Source organism: Halyomorpha halys, unplaced genomic scaffold, assembly GCF_000696795.3.
Source record: "Halyomorpha halys isolate HHAL.00 unplaced genomic scaffold, Hhal_1.1 Scaffold1751.1, whole genome shotgun sequence".
Lineage (NCBI taxonomy): Eukaryota > Metazoa > Arthropoda > Insecta > Hemiptera > Pentatomidae > Halyomorpha > Halyomorpha halys.
This window is the reverse complement of record NW_027116636.1, coordinates 248,800-265,766: the sequence shown is the minus strand read 5'-3', so window position 1 is coordinate 265,766 and position 16,967 is coordinate 248,800. Positions and strand designations below refer to the sequence as shown.

Genomic DNA, 16,967 nt, shown 5'->3' with positions numbered 1-16,967 from the left:
TTATACATAATTAGCTGAGCAAGGAGGACCAATGATCACCTATGTGAAGTCAGAGAGCAGCAATTTAGCTTTCCTAAATAAGTCACAGTTAACACTCAACTTTTAATGAACAATTATCCACTTTCGTTTGGAAGTTGAAAGTTTTGAATGCACCAAAAAATCAGTATAAGCAACATATAATTAGGAGTTCTTCTGTAGACCTTCCAATACTCAGAAACTCTTGTTAATACATCTTAAAGTACTGAAGACACCAATTTGGCAAAACTGTCAAGAATCCCACATGAAAGGGATTTGACAACTTATCTTATACTTCACTTTCATTAATTATATTATTCCCTATTTCTTGATAAAGGAGTCTTAAGTCCTGTCACAAATTATATTTAATCAATGGATTGCAACAGAAGAAAACCCGTTTTTATTTTTTAACTGATTTTTTAAGTCTCTCCCTGTAAGATATTTTTGAAAACACCTTGTATAGAAATTTCATTTAAAAATGAACTCTGTGATTATCTTAAACATATTGGTTTTTGTCTTCATTTATCAGTGATTTATTTTTTACTATTACTTCATCAATTTTTGTTGTATTTTTTTTTTTAAAGTAACTTGTTGGAACAGTGCATTATTTCTTGAAATTTTAGACTCACATTGTGTGAAAACCCACTTTAAGAATGATGTATTTTGTTACAGATACCATTCAGATTGACATTAAGGGTTTGGGATGTTTATTTGTTATTAGGAGAAAGAATTTTAACAGCAATGGCATATAACCTCTTAAAATTACACCGGAAAAAGCTTATCAGTCTTGGAATGGATGACATTCTTCAATTTCTTCAGGTAAGTTTTATCTTTAGTTATGGACTTATTATGATTTTTTTCTCCTTCGAAATGCATATTTATTGGTTCATTGTTTTTTCTTATTGTCATATATTTAAATGAAATAAATAGCTGCACAATTTGACATACTTTTTTTGAGCTATGAAAATTTTTTTTGAATCAGAATATGTAGTGCTCTCATTACTTTACTTTTAGCACTGTGATTAAGAAAAATGTATTGTTGATTCCTATTTAGCCTTGGATTAAATTATTACTATTTTTAAATATGAGAAGATGGCCTGGGTTGCGGTCAAAAAAGAACAAAATAGTTTTCAACTATTTATTGCCCCACTTTGTGGGCTTCATCAGGGCTTTTCAAGATGATAGGTTTTATAGACATTACTATATTATTACATTACTACATTATTTCTATATTAGGTTTATTGTTGAGATTACTACACCTTAAGACCAATTTATTCTGAGGCTAATTGGATCGAGATGAGTTTCTGGCAGATATTTTAATAATAATGTCAGACAAGTAACTCTGAAGTGTAATGACAGTTATAGATTTAGGCTTATCTAATCTATGCTCAAGATATATAAATATAGGTGGGTTCATTTGGATCTGCAAACCCACACAATATTCTGGAATTATCAGGACGGGTCTTTCCATTCATAATCCAGACATTTCTCAATTTACTATCACAAGGAAATTTAACAACAGTAAAAAAGGCCTTACTATTTGTAAAATAGAGAAATTGAGTTTCACAAATTAATTTTTATAAATACAGTCACTTCCAGCCGCTCTGGTGGACATAACCATCGAAAGTCTATCTTAACCATCAACAGTTTTAGGAATCTAATAAAAAAACATATTTTTTTTTTCAATTATATATTTTAGATTACATTGTTTGAATCGGCTAAAAAGGGCATAGTTTACATTGAATATATACCAGAACTATAACTAATTATTATTTTAAATTAACCTGTGTTAAGATTCTAAAAATTGCAATTTCAAATTGTTTCACATGCATATTTTGTGAAAAATGGTAACAAAAATAGTATGAAATGATTGAAGAGTAGGATTTAAAAAAAAAATGCTATTACCCATTGAAACTATTACTCATACTGTTTATGCTTCATTGGAAATATTATAAAAATATATTACTAGATTAAAAAATAAAAAATTATAAGAAATGTATTAAAAATAACTAATTCTCTTAAAAAACTCAATTGACTAATCATTGCAAAGTGATGTAATAAGTATTTTGATATTAAAAAAAAATACATATTATTAATAACCAAATTCTGAATAAGAAACAGTAATGTCTAGGAACTCAGTAGTAATTTAAACATTAATTTTGTGTTTGTGTAATTCAAAACATGAATAAATCAATAGCTCATAGACATAGATACTATCAGAAAAATTGTTATTAGGAACTATTAGGAATATTGTTAGCTATAAATATTTGCCTTATAGACATAGATACTATCAGGAAAATTATGTACAATCTTTCTTGACATTACACAACCATGATAATCTGGTAAAACTAGATTAAAATTAGGCTATACCTAGAAGTAAGTGTAAATTGATTTCTGTCAATCAATTCTTATGTAAAAATGTTTGAAAACATTATGGTAAAAAATTTATTACTCCCATGGTGCTCCATATCCCATTTCAGTAGTGTAAAGTTTTTAAAAGTTATAGGCCTGAAACCGAGAAGAAGTTTTTCTTCTTAAAGTCTTTGTCCATTGAGGTGGCTTTAGAAAAAATTAAAAATAGATAAGCATTGTAAAATTTCAAGGGTGTGGGATGTAGGTTAAGATTAGTTTTCCTTGTAAGTTGATAGTGTTCTTATTATTTTTGTGAGGATAAAATTTTGAGACATTCAGGCATTTTTGGTTGATAAACATATATTTTAAGGCCAAATTTAAATTCTTGAAAGGGCAGATGCAGTCAGTATGTTAGTAATGGAACGAAATAATAATCATATAATATAAAAAATATAGATTCGGGATAGGTCTCATATTATAGCTTATCTGAGGGACATAGGTCTCGCCATCGTAGTCCTCTTGCCTTCTACTTGATGTTTTGCTTGTCCAGGCTGATAGTGATGTGTTTGTTGGTGAAATAGTAAAATCTATGTATTTTCACTCACGTGATCTTACGTGTATTTCCTACAAAGGCTGTTCAGCAAGGCATAGGTAGCCAGGTTCTGGTTTGCATGCTGCAGAGGCATTAATCCCAGGTGTACATACTGATGTAGCATTTTTGATGCTTAGGGTAGCACTAAAAAATGAGACCTTCGACACTAAAGGTATACAAACTTAAAAGAATTCATAAAAATCAGATGCCTAAATCCGACAAGCTTTAAAACAAAATCCACTTCTTACAGTCTGGTTGTCTACTAAATAATTGCTAGTGTGTTTATTTAGGTCTAAACACATGTACCTTCTATTTTCAAGACAAGATTCTAAAACCATTTTGTTACCTTCCAAATTGAATAAGTTTGTTCCTTTTATCTTAGCTCAATAATCCCCAATATACATATCTACATTGATAGCATTATGTTTTAGTGTTATTCCTAAAAAAAAATTTATTCTCAAAAATATGCAGGCAGTTGGATCTGGAATTCCTGCTCTACCCTTACTGATTAATAGGTTTTACTTACATTTTTAAAAATTTACTTATGAAAGAATATAAAGGTTATAACTTCCATTTATCTTAACTAACCAGAATATCATATTTTTTTAGTGTTTATACATAATTGTTTTCCTGGTTCTATCCTATATTTCTTTCCTTTCATATGCTTTTTTATTGATTCCATATTTTTTATTTTTTTGCCCCTGAATTATCTTTATTCCTTTTTGGATTATTTTATGTGTTGTCTTTCATGGCTTGTTTCCTTTCTTAATAATTGTTTCTTTCTTCTAATTATTTTTATTAATTTCATACCTTGGAGTATGTTATAATAAAACATTCGATTTTTTTATGATATTATAGGTTCATCTCGAAAAAAGGTTTGAAGTTGATGATGATTTAGCGATGGAAAGTCTTGCAAGATGCCTAGAGGAATTGAGGAAAAGTAAGTTGGACTTTGCTGGTCCACCTCCATCCCATGAACTCCCTCGTCGGCCTTTTGGACTTTTCAAAGAACCATCATTTGAGCAGAAGGTAAGTGATCAGTATTAATGCTTCTGAAAAAGTTTAATTTTTTTTTATAGTATGTTTCTATTATTATAAAAATTTGAACTTTTTGTGTATGTCAATAAGAGATGTCTCCATGTGTTTAAAATTCTTTTTGTACTTTATAATATTAAATAACTTATTTTAGAAAGGGCCTAAGACAGAAAAATAGTTTTGGTAAATACCGTAACAACTGTGTCAACACGATAATTTGAATACTTGAAAATTCCATAAATTGCAATGCATTATATGAGGAAATTCTTTTATATTTTATATCTAATACATTTTTTTTACCTTAAGAGTATCAATTTTGCCAACAAAAAAAAAGTTAAATAAGAAACTGTCTACTGGTAATGTTGAGCTTCTGACCTTTCCAAAATAAACGATTCAATTGCTATCATTGCTTATCTGGCTTTCATTTTCCTTATTAACTTTTTCGACAGTATCTTAGTTGTTTTTAAGAGCTCTCCATCAAATTCTTTTACTGTTGTAGGCTTAGTATGTCTCTTGGTTTTTTCTGACTGCTAGCGTAAATTTCAGATGTTTGTCCAGAATATTTCGAGTATTGCTGGAATTATTAATTATAAAATGTATATTTATTAGAGTAAACTACTATAATTAGATAGTAGTTTACATAATTAGGTAATATTACATAAAACTAATACTATTGTATATAGTTATATTAGGTCATATTATGCACTTTATTTAACTTAAATAAAGATTTTATTATCCTAAAAAATATTGGACAGAGGGGTGAAAAGTTATTTGCTCAAAGCTTCTACCCAGTTGCTAACATTGAGTTGCTGAATTTTACCTTTGATTTGTTTACCTAGTGGATTGTGTAAGGTGATATTACAGCAAAAATTTCTGTTAAATAACAAATGGAAGAGAGAGAATTATCTATATACATTAATCCTATACTGAACAACTATATACAAAAGGAATAGCTCAAATGATACTTATATTAAATAGATCTTGGAGATGAATGCAAGTGCTATGAGAAATGAGTCTGCATTGGTGCCGTACTCAACTCAGTGCATTATAACTTCTATACAAAACTCCTCTGCCACAGACAATGCTCTGTGATCAGGTAACAACTCAGCCTCAAATATGCATATTACGTCCAAACAAAATGAATTAATCTTTTACCTCAATCATATGCCTATATGCACTGGTTAGTAGTTGTCATGTATATATTTTGATACATATTGTCATCTGCGATCACACACCATACGTTTTTATTTATTTTGTTGTAAACCTACTCAGACCATTGCTTTTGCTACCTGCTTATGGCTGAAGTATTTCTTGATAGTCACAAAATATCTTATATAATCATTTTAGTTAGAAAATGAACTAATGTCATCCTTCATTTGCCATCTGTCAATTAAGTTAATATTGTTTAATCTGTCTTTCTTCTGTAATACTGTAATTATCGTCTAAGTAGTAGTTCAGTAAGAAATTTTGTTAGCTTTATTTTAAAAGAAATTTGATCGGAACTGTATAGGATGGATCTATATAATGCTCTAGATTATGTGGTTCTTCACTCATTATTCTTGTATTGCAATAATCCTCCTTGGTGCTTCAATCCTATGTGGGCCTTGGCCTCCTTGCTAAGCTTTTCCAAGATGTTCCAATCCTGTGCTCCAGTTTCATATTCCCAGCAGTGCACTGGCATCCTGCGCCACACAGTCCTCCAATCTGAGTTTTGGCCATTCTCTACCTCTAGCTGAATGCAGATTTCCTTCTAGGATTTGTTTTGGAGTGTCATCCGTATTCATTTTGGTAATGTGCCTTGCCCAGCAAAGATATTCTATTTTTATAAGCTTGATGATATTAGCTTCCCCAAATAGTTTGTTGTTGAAACTTGAAGGTTGTCTGTGATTGAAACATCTTCTGTTTGGCTTAACTCATTTGCTTCTGCACCTCGATTTAATTCTTGATTGTTATGTTGCACCTAAATATTAAATGCTGTTAAATATGTAATGTTGCAATTAAATATTTCTTTCTTCTCAGTAACAATAATTCTATCTCACTTCTGCAGGCTTTGGATCTCTGCTTGAATGGGGCTCTAGAGTTCTGCTGATTTCTTTATTGCATTAGCACAATAATCCCAATGATTCTGTACCATATTTGAAATTTGATCTTTAATTTTTGCTTCTCTGTTTAGTTGTTGCCGTGAGTGTTGATAATATTAGGTGGAATACTCCATTGGTCTTCTTGTATTGCCTTTTTTACTCTGAGAAGTCATTAATCTCATTAATTGGTTGCATATGCCTGGACTTTAAATAGTCTTTTTTTTTTTTTTTTAGGTTGGCTTTTCTCTTATCTGAAACTCATCTCCGTAAATTCATTTACTGATAATGTCTATGCTTATGGAAGTCAGCTTTCAGCACCAAATCATTCAAATGTATTATTACTTAAACCGAGGAGAGGAAAGTTGTTCTATTATCATCACCCATGGCCTTCTTAGTTTAGACCCATCTTCTGGCTGGTGTTCTTGAAAATTAACATTTATTCTCCTTGTGTTACGGCCAAAAAAATCATAGCATGATCGAGATACCCAGTTAATTGGGCCTTTTGGGTCTTTTAATACAAAAAAATAGAAGAGAAGGCTTTCCAGGCCACCTGTACTATAACCCTGAATTAGCAATGGTCTTATCTTTCCTTTAAAACATTTACTAAAAACAGGAAGAGAAGAGCTAAATTAAAAAAATAGTTAAATCTAGCAAGATTGAAATATTAATAAAATTGTAAAACAGTGTACAAAAAAAAGAAATTAAAATTGTTATGACGTCACAATCTCTTGAGATCATATCACCAAAATTAGTGTATATTAATACTGTCAGTTGGGTTACTTGGGACTCATTTCCTGACTATTGGTAATCCAAATTGGAATAGAAAAAACAAATAATATTATACTTGATATAGGGGTTATATATTTTGACTTCCAGTTTTTCTGTTTTGTAAATGTTGATATCAAAAGCATTAATCTATCTAGTCTATGGCAAACTGAAATTTTGAGTTATTGTTCCTGTTCCTAGTATAGATCAGTAATTTGTATTCTACAATATTAACTCTTCAAAAAAAAAAAAACCTTTTCCTTATCTATATTGTACATCAGTTAAAGCATTTCTGTTTTTATTTCCGGGTAGAAAATTGTATCTCTTGATCTGATATTTATTGCTGTATCTGTTTGGTGTGTATGTGTATTAAATAGGTGACTGATTAAATCATGTATGTACTTGATATGGTTCTAGCTAAGTTTGTGATGACTTCTTGTGGTCTATAAAAAAGTTCATTAGAGATGAATTTCTAATTCTCTTTATGTATTAGAAGATGTTAAGTGTGATCCAACCTTTACATTAACAATTTTTGATTGTATCAAATTTTAAGAAACTCTAAGGATTTTTGGGGGCTTTCTTAAACAATAATAGTTATATTTAATAAATTTACAGCCTTATATAGTTTTTGTAAGCCAAATTCAAGAGCAGTTTGGTTAATAAATTATCCAAATAGGATTTATTCTTGGCTTTAAAATTTTTTAGAATGAATATTATTAAATTCAGTTTTAACTTTTTAATTTATTTTTCTTTCAGTAAGTGTAAATGTTTTTGGGGACAATGTCCCTTTTTGTTACTTTTCTGTCTTTGGTATTGAAATATTTTTGTATTATAGAGAAAGGTGGTAAATAATCGGCAGGCAGGAGCTGCTCAATCTCGACGCGAGCTGACTACTCCTCACTTGCTTGTAATTATATTTATTTTTTTAAAATGCAGTTATAGATACCCATTATCATTTATTGATAATTAATAAGGTAATGTTTCATTATAAAAATGAACAATTGCTGTGGCATCAATAAGTAGTTTGAAATTTACATTTTGTTAAAAATTCTATTGGGTCATTTCATATGAAACGTCCATTTTATTATTTCAGAAATTCAAAGTGGGATTAATGGACTTTGGTTATTAACTACCTTTATGTTTACTGATTATTAGAGCAGTTCTAATTCCTCTCTTTTTTGCTAATATTTATCTCATTCCTATTGATTGCATATTGTTTAAAAATTAAAATCTGTACTGCTACAACTCATGAAGGGTCAGGGGTTCAGTACTTTATAAGGAAGTACTGTTACTAGACCATTGGTTGTGCAAGGAGGTGATTTCAGAGGTGAGATCAGAATCATGCTCGGCTGCCAGATTTTTACCCAACTAAGGGTACCCCAAGAGGGCTTCCAAACCTACAGAGTTGACTCATGGCTACAGTGTAACAGAAAACAATTTTCTACCCAGCCAGATTTGAACCCGGGTCCTTGGAGTTGGTAGCATTGTGCCTTACCACAGTATATGGTTGTTTATATATATAAACAAAATCCCCTCCCTGCAAACTGTTTAGTATGCCATTAAATATGACCAATGAAGAACACGAGTTTCAAGTTTTTTTTTTTGTTTTTTTTTATGAGTTTAAACTTGGACACTTGGCATCCCAAGCTATGGGAAACCTTACCATGGCATTCAGGGAAGGGTATTGGTAATGAATGGACCATTACCGGAGTTTTGAAAAATTGTTGGCTGGTGACACAGATTTGGATTACCAACCCAGAGGAAGACCTCCACCAGCAATTGACAATGATGAACTAAGGCTCATTGTGGAATAATACTCTTACCAAGCACTTAAAGGACTTCCAGCACAAGTGAATACAAGTTTATCAACGTATAAAGACCATTGGTTAAGTAAAAAAGGTAGATCTATGGGTACCTCATGAACTTATTGAGTGGCAACAGCTGAAGTGTTATGAGACATGTACTTCTCTGCTTACCAGGCAAAAAAAGAGCCTTTGCTCAAAAGGATAATCATGTGCGATGAAAAGTGGATTGTATATGACAACAGGTGTTGGTCAGATCAGTAGTTTAATATCGATAAAATATGGATGCAGGATGCATGCCAAAATCAAATTTGCATCCAAAAAAATTATTGGTTTCTGTGTGGTGGTCAATGGTTGGAATAACTCATTTCTTCTTTCCACCCGGAGATGAAACCATCACATCCACATTGTACTGCTGTGAAAACTAACATTTCATATGAAATGACCCAATAGTTCATTTAATAATCTAGATCGCTGTCAGAATATAAAAGAAATCATCATTAATAATCATTAAAGAAATTTAAATCACTCCATAATAGTTATATTTAAGTCTGTTTAGAGTACCCTGAAATTATGTAGTTTGTGAAATTATTCTTCTCTTCTTGGCTTTGTAAGCATTAATTTTGGTTTTCGTTTGTTAATACTTTACCTTGTGGAAGGTAGGGGGTTTGAATATTTCATCAGTCAATCTTATTTTATTAATAATCAAGACCTTTTCCTTTGATAAATAATTTTGTTAGTTATTGTTATTTTGGAAAACATAGATTACATGTATTATTAATAAAATCAAAAGATCAATAAATAAAAAGTTATTCAAGTTTTCCTATACCGGAAAGATAGATTAATAACAATTAAAAATATAATGTGGGCAAATAGTGAAGAAAAAAGTAGGACGTAGAATGGGAAAAAAATTAAGATTTTTGGTTTGATAATGGAAGAACGATGAGATGATATTTAATATGGAAAGAAGGGGTATTTGTATTTTTATTTGTAGAAAGGGTATTTGTTATGGACTAGAAATAGTCCTGGAGTTCTATATTGATATAGAACAGACAATGAAGGATTTTTCTGAAGGGGTATTAAGATCAGATGGGATAGGAGAATGTTATGCAAGAATGCCCTGCTGAGGGAGATAGGATTCAACATTCTGACACTATGCAATCTTCCTCAGCTAATGGCCTAGTAGAATGTCTTTGTGTTTGGATGGAAGATAGTTATTAAGACTGAGAAGAAGCTGTATCAGATAAAGTGTCGAAGAGGATGGTAGCTAAACTGAAGAACTAAAAAGAATAAGGTGTGTGTACTGTCAATGATAAAAAGTTTAAATAGGGTTACTTTGAGGAATGGGATTTTATACAGGCATGGGTAACTTTCCTCTAGTGAAAACATCTCTCTGTGTAGATATGGAGTATATTACATAAGCCACAAGTTGTCTCTTATTGGCTCTTGCCTCCTATACATTTACTCTGACAATATCGCTGTAAGTTGTACTTTTTTCTTCATTATTTGTCCACATCATACTTGTTATTGTCATTAATCTCTCTTCTGATGTAGGTGAAATTTGTATCCTCTTTTTTATTTATTTTTCTTTTATTTATCCCATATTAAGTTATTGTCAGGTTATCACAATCAGGCTGATTAACAATTTGTTAAAATATTTTCATTTGTGAATTTTATTATTATTATTTAAGTTTTTTGAGCTTGAATGAATGAGGTTGGGAGATTATGTTCCATTGTTTTGCTTAGTTTCAGTTCCTGTTTATTATCTGCTTTTATGTAGTTTCTCTTACATTGTAGTTTTTAACATGTTTTCCTCCACACTATCCTTGATCCATGTGACGTGTCTATTAATTTAACTTTTATATTGCCCTAACTATTAACAAGTAATTAATTGTTTTCTTTTCATTGGATTAATAAGTATATCATTATCCTAGAAATATAAATTTTGTTTTTATAAACTTTTTTATAGAGTAGCTATTAAATAGAATTTGTATTAATTAATAAGTACTAAACATTAATCTCCATTTAAATATATTTCTTAGTTTTAATATTGGATTGAGATGAAGACGTACAGAGTAAGATGAAATATGTTTTTTTTAACCTTACTGATAGATCAATTGTAACATTAGTTAGGTATTCAATCATGATATAAAGTGATACGGACACCCCTGTATTGTGGAAATCCCTCTTAACAGACAATTCTATTAAGGTCCTGTTCAACAAGTTACGCATTTTATGCATTTGAACTCCTCCACTCAGGATGCAGACACCAATTTTATTCCTCATCAACACTTTTCACTCCTCTCTAACAGACACAAGTCATAAAAATTTTGAACCTTCAAACTCACAATTCCTGAACCAAATTCTGTGTCAATTACTATATTTGCGGAACAGATTAGAGCATTAGCAGAAATTTATAAAATCAAAAACTGCATTATATATTTAATGTATGTAGTTATTAATTGAGGCATTTGGTCGTAAAACATAAAATATAACTGCAAAAGTAAAAACTTTTACTCAGTTAAATTGCTTGTTAATTACAATATTTTATCTTTTACCAGTAGTCACTTACCATAACTTAATATGAATATTTGTGTAGAAGATGGTCGGGGGTGCGGTCAGCAAATAAACAAAAAATATTTGTGTCAATATTTCGACTTGACTTTCAGGTCTTCACCAGGGCTAAAAAACATAAAAGAAATAACCATCATTCAGAGAAACATAAAAAATAAAAGAAAATAATAAACAAACAATGATGAGAGACAGTTGAACATGGATGAATTATATGAGTAGATGGTTGGGGGTGGGGTCAAAATATAACACAAATAAGTTGAAATAACTTCTTTGATCGTGCCAAAGTTTCGGCCAGAATTTCTAGCCTTCATCAGGGTTAAGAACAAAGAACAAGATAACAACCAATGAATACAAAAATAAAATATAAACAGAATGACATAAAGTAAATAATTGTACAGAATGAAATTAATAAAATTAAAGTAATGAAAGAAGTGGAAAATGAAATGTACATATAGGTAATTGAATCAGTAAAAATAATATAATAAAGGAAATAAAATAAAAATTTGAAGTTATATAATGCAAAGGAATATGAATATTTTAGTTTATTAATAATTTAAAAATTACAATTATGGAAAGGAAAAATAAAATTGAGAGAAAGAAAATATATTTAACTAATGAAATATATAACCATAATATTCGATAAAGAAAAAAAATATAAAGTAAAGTTAAACAAAATAAGTGAATAGAGAAAAGTATAAGAATAATAATATATGGTTGCAGTTACATGCCCAGAACAAATTCTGAGTCTGAAACTACTAATAAATTACTACAACTCCAGGGCGAACAAGAATCTTTATATCTCCTTTCGAGAGAAAGAATATGGAGGAGAGGTTGGTCAAGATGGAAAAACTCAGCTTTGCCACCAGTAACCTAAACTGTAAAAAGGGTCTGTCAATAAGAGCAAAAATAAGGCATTATAACACGGTTGTCAAAAAAATATATGGTGAACATAACTAATAACGTAAGAAAGGAAAATAAAGAAACAAGTAGAAAAGGAGGGGTAAAATAAAGATTGGAAAATAAGAGAATAAAATATAAAACGCACCTGTTAGCATGAAATCATACAGCTAAGTGAGTTCCAGACGAACGGCCAGACTCATAATTAAAAAAATATGTTACGAAGATGACGTGACGAAGTATTTTGGAGAAAACGTTATAAATGGGTAAAAAAAAAAAGATAAAAAATATTCAAAAGAGGAAAGCATGTGAGACAACAAATGGTTTTAGAAAATATTAAAAAAAAATATATATGTTACAGGGATGACGAAGTTACTTGGAAGATAACAATGTGTTATAAGTATTTGTATATTTAAAAACTATTCAAAAGAGGAAACATATAAGAGGTTACTGACAAGTTTTTTAGAAAAAGTTTAAAAAGTGAAACAATACAAGGTGGACTGTAAAAAAAAATTTCATTTTTAATAAATTAACTATTTGCAAACATGTTAACGATAAGTTGTACTTATCGGTCTTTAAATTGATGGAAGAAGGTTCTAATTGAATATAGAAGTTTTCAGAGATGAGCCTTTTTGTCATGGTTATGAACTGTAGCTAGTATAAACTTTGTCAAAATCAAAAGAATGATTTAAAAAACAGAGAACATTCCGAAAGTTTTGAGGCAGAATGATTATGTGAGGAAACAGAATATTTGTATTGTTTGATATGGTCTTTTGAGAGGTTTTTGGTTTCACCGATGTAAGCAGAATTACTATTAGGGGTGGAGCAAGGGATGCGGTATAAGACATGTGATCAGTGTAGAAAAGAGATAGGGTCTTTTAGTTTTGAGTAAATATTAGATAGTGTATTGTGAGGTCTAAAGCCAATACGAAGGTTAGGTATAACAGAACGTAAGTATTTTTAGATGTTATTGGAAAGAGAGGGGATGTATGGTAGTGACCTGTATAAGAGGATAGAAAGGGGTTGTGAAGAATTAGGTGAAATGGTAAGACGATTTTTGTAGATAAAAGAAAGTTGGTTATGAGCTTTGAAGGTGAGACAGTGGTTGGGGATGGAGGGAAATTAGTGTTTATGTATGTTATCTGAAAGAAAGGGGATATAAGGTAGTGATCTGTATAAGAGGATGGAAAGAGATTGTGGAGAATTCGGTGAAGAGGTGGTATGATTCTGGGAGGAAAGTTATTGTTTAAGAGGATCTTTTTAAAACAGTCAATTATTGACACCTCATTATAATTTCAGTATTGTCATACAAATTTCCTAATGATTATTTCAACAATTTATGATATAAACCTTTAAAAAACCAATGTTGCCAAAAACTGCAGTTTATGAAAAATTTCAGTTATCCCATGTTTTATGCCTGAAAGCCTTAATTACAAATTAATTTGTATTTCAAACTAGTAAGAAAATTTATATAATTAAAAAAAAAAAATTATATTTCATATTAAAATAAACAAAGAAGTTAGCTTTGTTTTTTTTTTATTCTGAATTAATCCTTTATTTTATCAGAAGCTGTTTACATATTTTATTAAGTAAAATTAGTGGGGGTATTGAGATAATTAGAAGATATTTAGTCATTGTGTAGCTAGAGATATTTAGTCTTTGTTTGTTAAATAAAAAAAATTAAACCCCTCCTTTGATATTGAGAATATATGTTCCAAATTTAAATTTTTGTTTAAATAATATAAAAATTGTATTTGAAGGAGATGGTCAAGAAGAAAAAAACAAGTTTCTTTAAACTATTTATTTATTGCTGATGTTTTGACCCACAATGTTGGTCTTCATCAGGGCTGATGTAATCGGTGGAGTTGTAAAAAAGGGACTGACATTCAAGTTTTCATGACTACTGTCCTTTCATTTTCAACTGTCAGTCCTGTTTAATCTCTACTCATTAAAACAGCCCTGATGAAAAACAACAGTGTTGAACGAAATGTTAACAACAAATAAATAATTAAAAACTATTTTTTTTTCTTTTTTTCTGCAGCCTTGACCATCTCCTTTTAAAGTCACATACAGCCAATCATCATCTATACACAAAAATTGTATTATTGGTTTTTTCAGACTCACAATATCACAGCTTAAGTGATGATGCGTAAATCGTACTTTTATTTCGTTGTTGTATTGTTTTTATATTGATCCCTTTTTTAAAGGAAATCTCAAATAAATTATTTTAAATTTTAAAATATTTTCCCTACTGGGATCCACCCAACCTCATAAAGTGAGTACTCTTAATGGAAGAAAAATCTGGTGGTTGAGTGTAATCTTGAAAAAGTCAGCTCCTTGTATTACTGTGTTTTAAAATAGTACTTCCTTATAAAGTACTGAGCCCATGACCCTTCATGGGTCATAGCGCTTCAGGTTATTATTATTTCAAATATTTTAGTCTTAGTTAAAATATTTAATATCTTATTTTAGTCTCAAATAAATGTTACTGATATTGAATTTTGGTATGATCTGTTATATATTATTAATCTAGTCACTTATTTTTTTTTAAAGGTTGGTCGAAGGAGCATGGAATTCAGCAATGTTGAAAAATCCACACGTGATAGTGTGAGTTTAAGAAGGGACACAGCCGCTGCCGCTGCATTGCTTGATTCGCCACGACATTCCACCTCAGATGAGACAGTTTTACCTGGTAAGTACATCATATCAACAAGGTTATAGCTTAAGGAAAGTAATGATTTCCGGAATAATCTCAGTACCAATAAATGTTGAATGGTTTTTCTATTTGGATTTATGGAACTCTACTTTCCTTTAGACTGTTACAAATACATTTCTGATCTAACTCACTATTTTCTTATCAACTCACTGTAGCTAACCCCAATACTCTATTAACGTTTGTCTTATAATTGTACTTTATCCTAGAGTTATTTCATTGGTAAAGATAGTACTTTATTTAGTAACAAAATGTATATATATGTAGGGACGAGCTCTCGTGTCATGGAGACGAAGATACGTATAGTGTATTGGGTTAAAAGCTATGAAAATGTCAATAACAATTTATCAATTTCTTAAGTTCTGAGGTGTTATTTAATAGTATTGTGATTAGAATTTAACTTAATCTTGCTTTTTACAAATAAGAGATATGCATTCCTGTGCTCTATTTTATAATTATTTCTAATATATATTTTTTTATTGTACTAGTACTATAGAAACTGTAAATTAAAAATGTTTTTAAAACTACAATTATATATATATATTGTTATATAAGAGATATATCTGCATTCCCTGTTAGTATTATTATTTTTTCTTATGTTTTGTTATGTATATATTATTGTGTTGTTAACTCTTGTATTAAGGAATTTGAAAAATGTGCAATCTTTTTATTTTCTTTATTAATTTTTAAAAATCATTATATAAAAGATTATAATTCACCTATGGAACAAGATTTATGGGTTTAATTTGTTGACTTGTTTTTGTTTTTGGTGTGCTTTAGTTGTGTTTAAGTTTTAGATTTTATTTATTTATTTTTTTTTTTTTTCTATTGATGGATTTCTTTTTACTCAAATAATTAATTATTTATAGTCAAGTATTGTAGATATTATTAATCATAAAATTTTATGTTTATAAATATATGCTATTATTTCACCATTTATGATAGTATTGAAATGAGTTTTGATTTAGTTATTTTTGGTTCTCATATTTATTTTTTGTTTCATTCTTCGTACATTATTTTGCATGATGTGTACATTACATATCAATTTATTATTTAATAAGATGGTAGATTTAAGAAAATATTCTTATTTGAAAAATACATAAATTTTTGTATCATCTGCCTTTGTGCATGAAAACTTAATTGAAGCACTATTTTATATCTTTCTTTGAGCTGTTTTTTGCACGGTTATTTAAAGTTGCATGTAAACAACTACTTATATTTTCTTGAAAAATTGTTTTGTTATTTAGACTGGTTACCTTAGCACGCAGTTTTAATTATGCATGTTGTTTAAAAAACATCTTGAAATGCCTTTTGCAGGCTGATTAATATTTATATTTTAAATGATGTGTAGAAGGCCATGAAAAATATATATAGTTAAACACATATGTACACACATTTTTTATTTAGTTAAATACCTTTCTCTACATTGGTATTATTGAAAGAAATAAGTAAATATTTTGTTTATTCTTTTAATTTTGGTCTATTTCATTTTTATCAGATTAAAACTCGTTTTAATTTGAATCTAAGAAGGCTTTGTTCAGGTTTCGTGTTTTGATTTTCTCAATTACTTTACTCAGTGGCTTTTTGAAGGAAATAACAACCTTGATCTTCTAGAATTGCCAATACATATTGAAAACGGTACATGTGGAAAGATTTAAAATATTTTTAAAATACTTTTGTTTGGCTCTATTTCTTTTAATACGTTCAAAGTGGGTTACATTGCACTAGATTTTGTTTTGAATGGAATATTGTCCGGGTGCGGTCCAAAAAACTCAAATAGTAAATAATTATACTATTTTTATTGAGCCAACGTTTCGCCCCACATAGCAGGGCTTCGTCAGGGCTTAAAAAGATACAAACACTTGACATAGTTACAAAAAAAAAACATAAGTGGAACATAACAGGGGTATACAATGAAAAGTAAAATATAATAAGTAAAATTAAAGGTTGTAAACAGTAAATGAAAAGGGTAATAGTAACGGATGGATAAGAGATAAAATAAGTGAAGAAATATATAAAAGAAAGTACAAATTAAGAGATGAAAAAAGAAAAGAATAAAATCAAACGATGAAACATAATTCATACCTCTTTTGACGGGAGTCAAAGACAGACTGAGCCGTTTGTATTGGGAGGAGTGGGGA

General features: G+C 29.7%; 1 protein-coding gene and 1 long non-coding RNA gene across 9 annotated transcripts in view; one reads left to right on the top strand and one right to left on the bottom strand.

Moving 5' to 3' along the window:
* LOC106690523 (USP6 N-terminal-like protein) overlaps window positions 1-16,967 on the top strand; it is a 41,931-nt gene that overhangs the window by 6,365 nt on the left and 18,599 nt on the right. For 5 of the 7 annotated variants that reach the window (XR_001344633.3, XR_001344634.3, XM_014435969.3 and 2 more), the window contains exons 6-9: window positions 688-834; window positions 3,818-3,988; window positions 7,676-7,747; window positions 14,667-14,805. Coding sequence is in view for 5 of the 7 variants with exons in the window: in XM_014435969.3 (XP_014291455.1) it covers window positions 688-834; window positions 3,818-3,988; window positions 7,676-7,747; window positions 14,667-14,805 (529 nt within the window). In the remaining 2 variants the exon portion in view is untranslated. Of the gene's footprint in view, window positions 1-687; window positions 835-3,817; window positions 3,989-7,675; window positions 7,748-14,666; window positions 14,806-15,093; window positions 16,210-16,967 lie in introns of those variants that run through there. The other 2 variants (XM_014435971.3, XM_014435970.3) reach the window with 2 other exon arrangements.
* Window positions 3,939-16,943, bottom strand: LOC136797266 (uncharacterized). Of its 2 annotated transcripts, XR_010845120.1 has the most exons (4): window positions 16,912-16,943; window positions 11,215-11,324; window positions 4,370-4,568; window positions 3,939-4,011 (listed from the first exon to the last, which is right to left on the bottom strand). It is a non-coding gene; the product is annotated as an uncharacterized lncRNA (long non-coding RNA). The 2 variants fall into 2 exon arrangements; XR_010845119.1 differs by lacking the exon at window positions 3,939-4,011 and having other exon boundaries at window positions 4,228-4,568.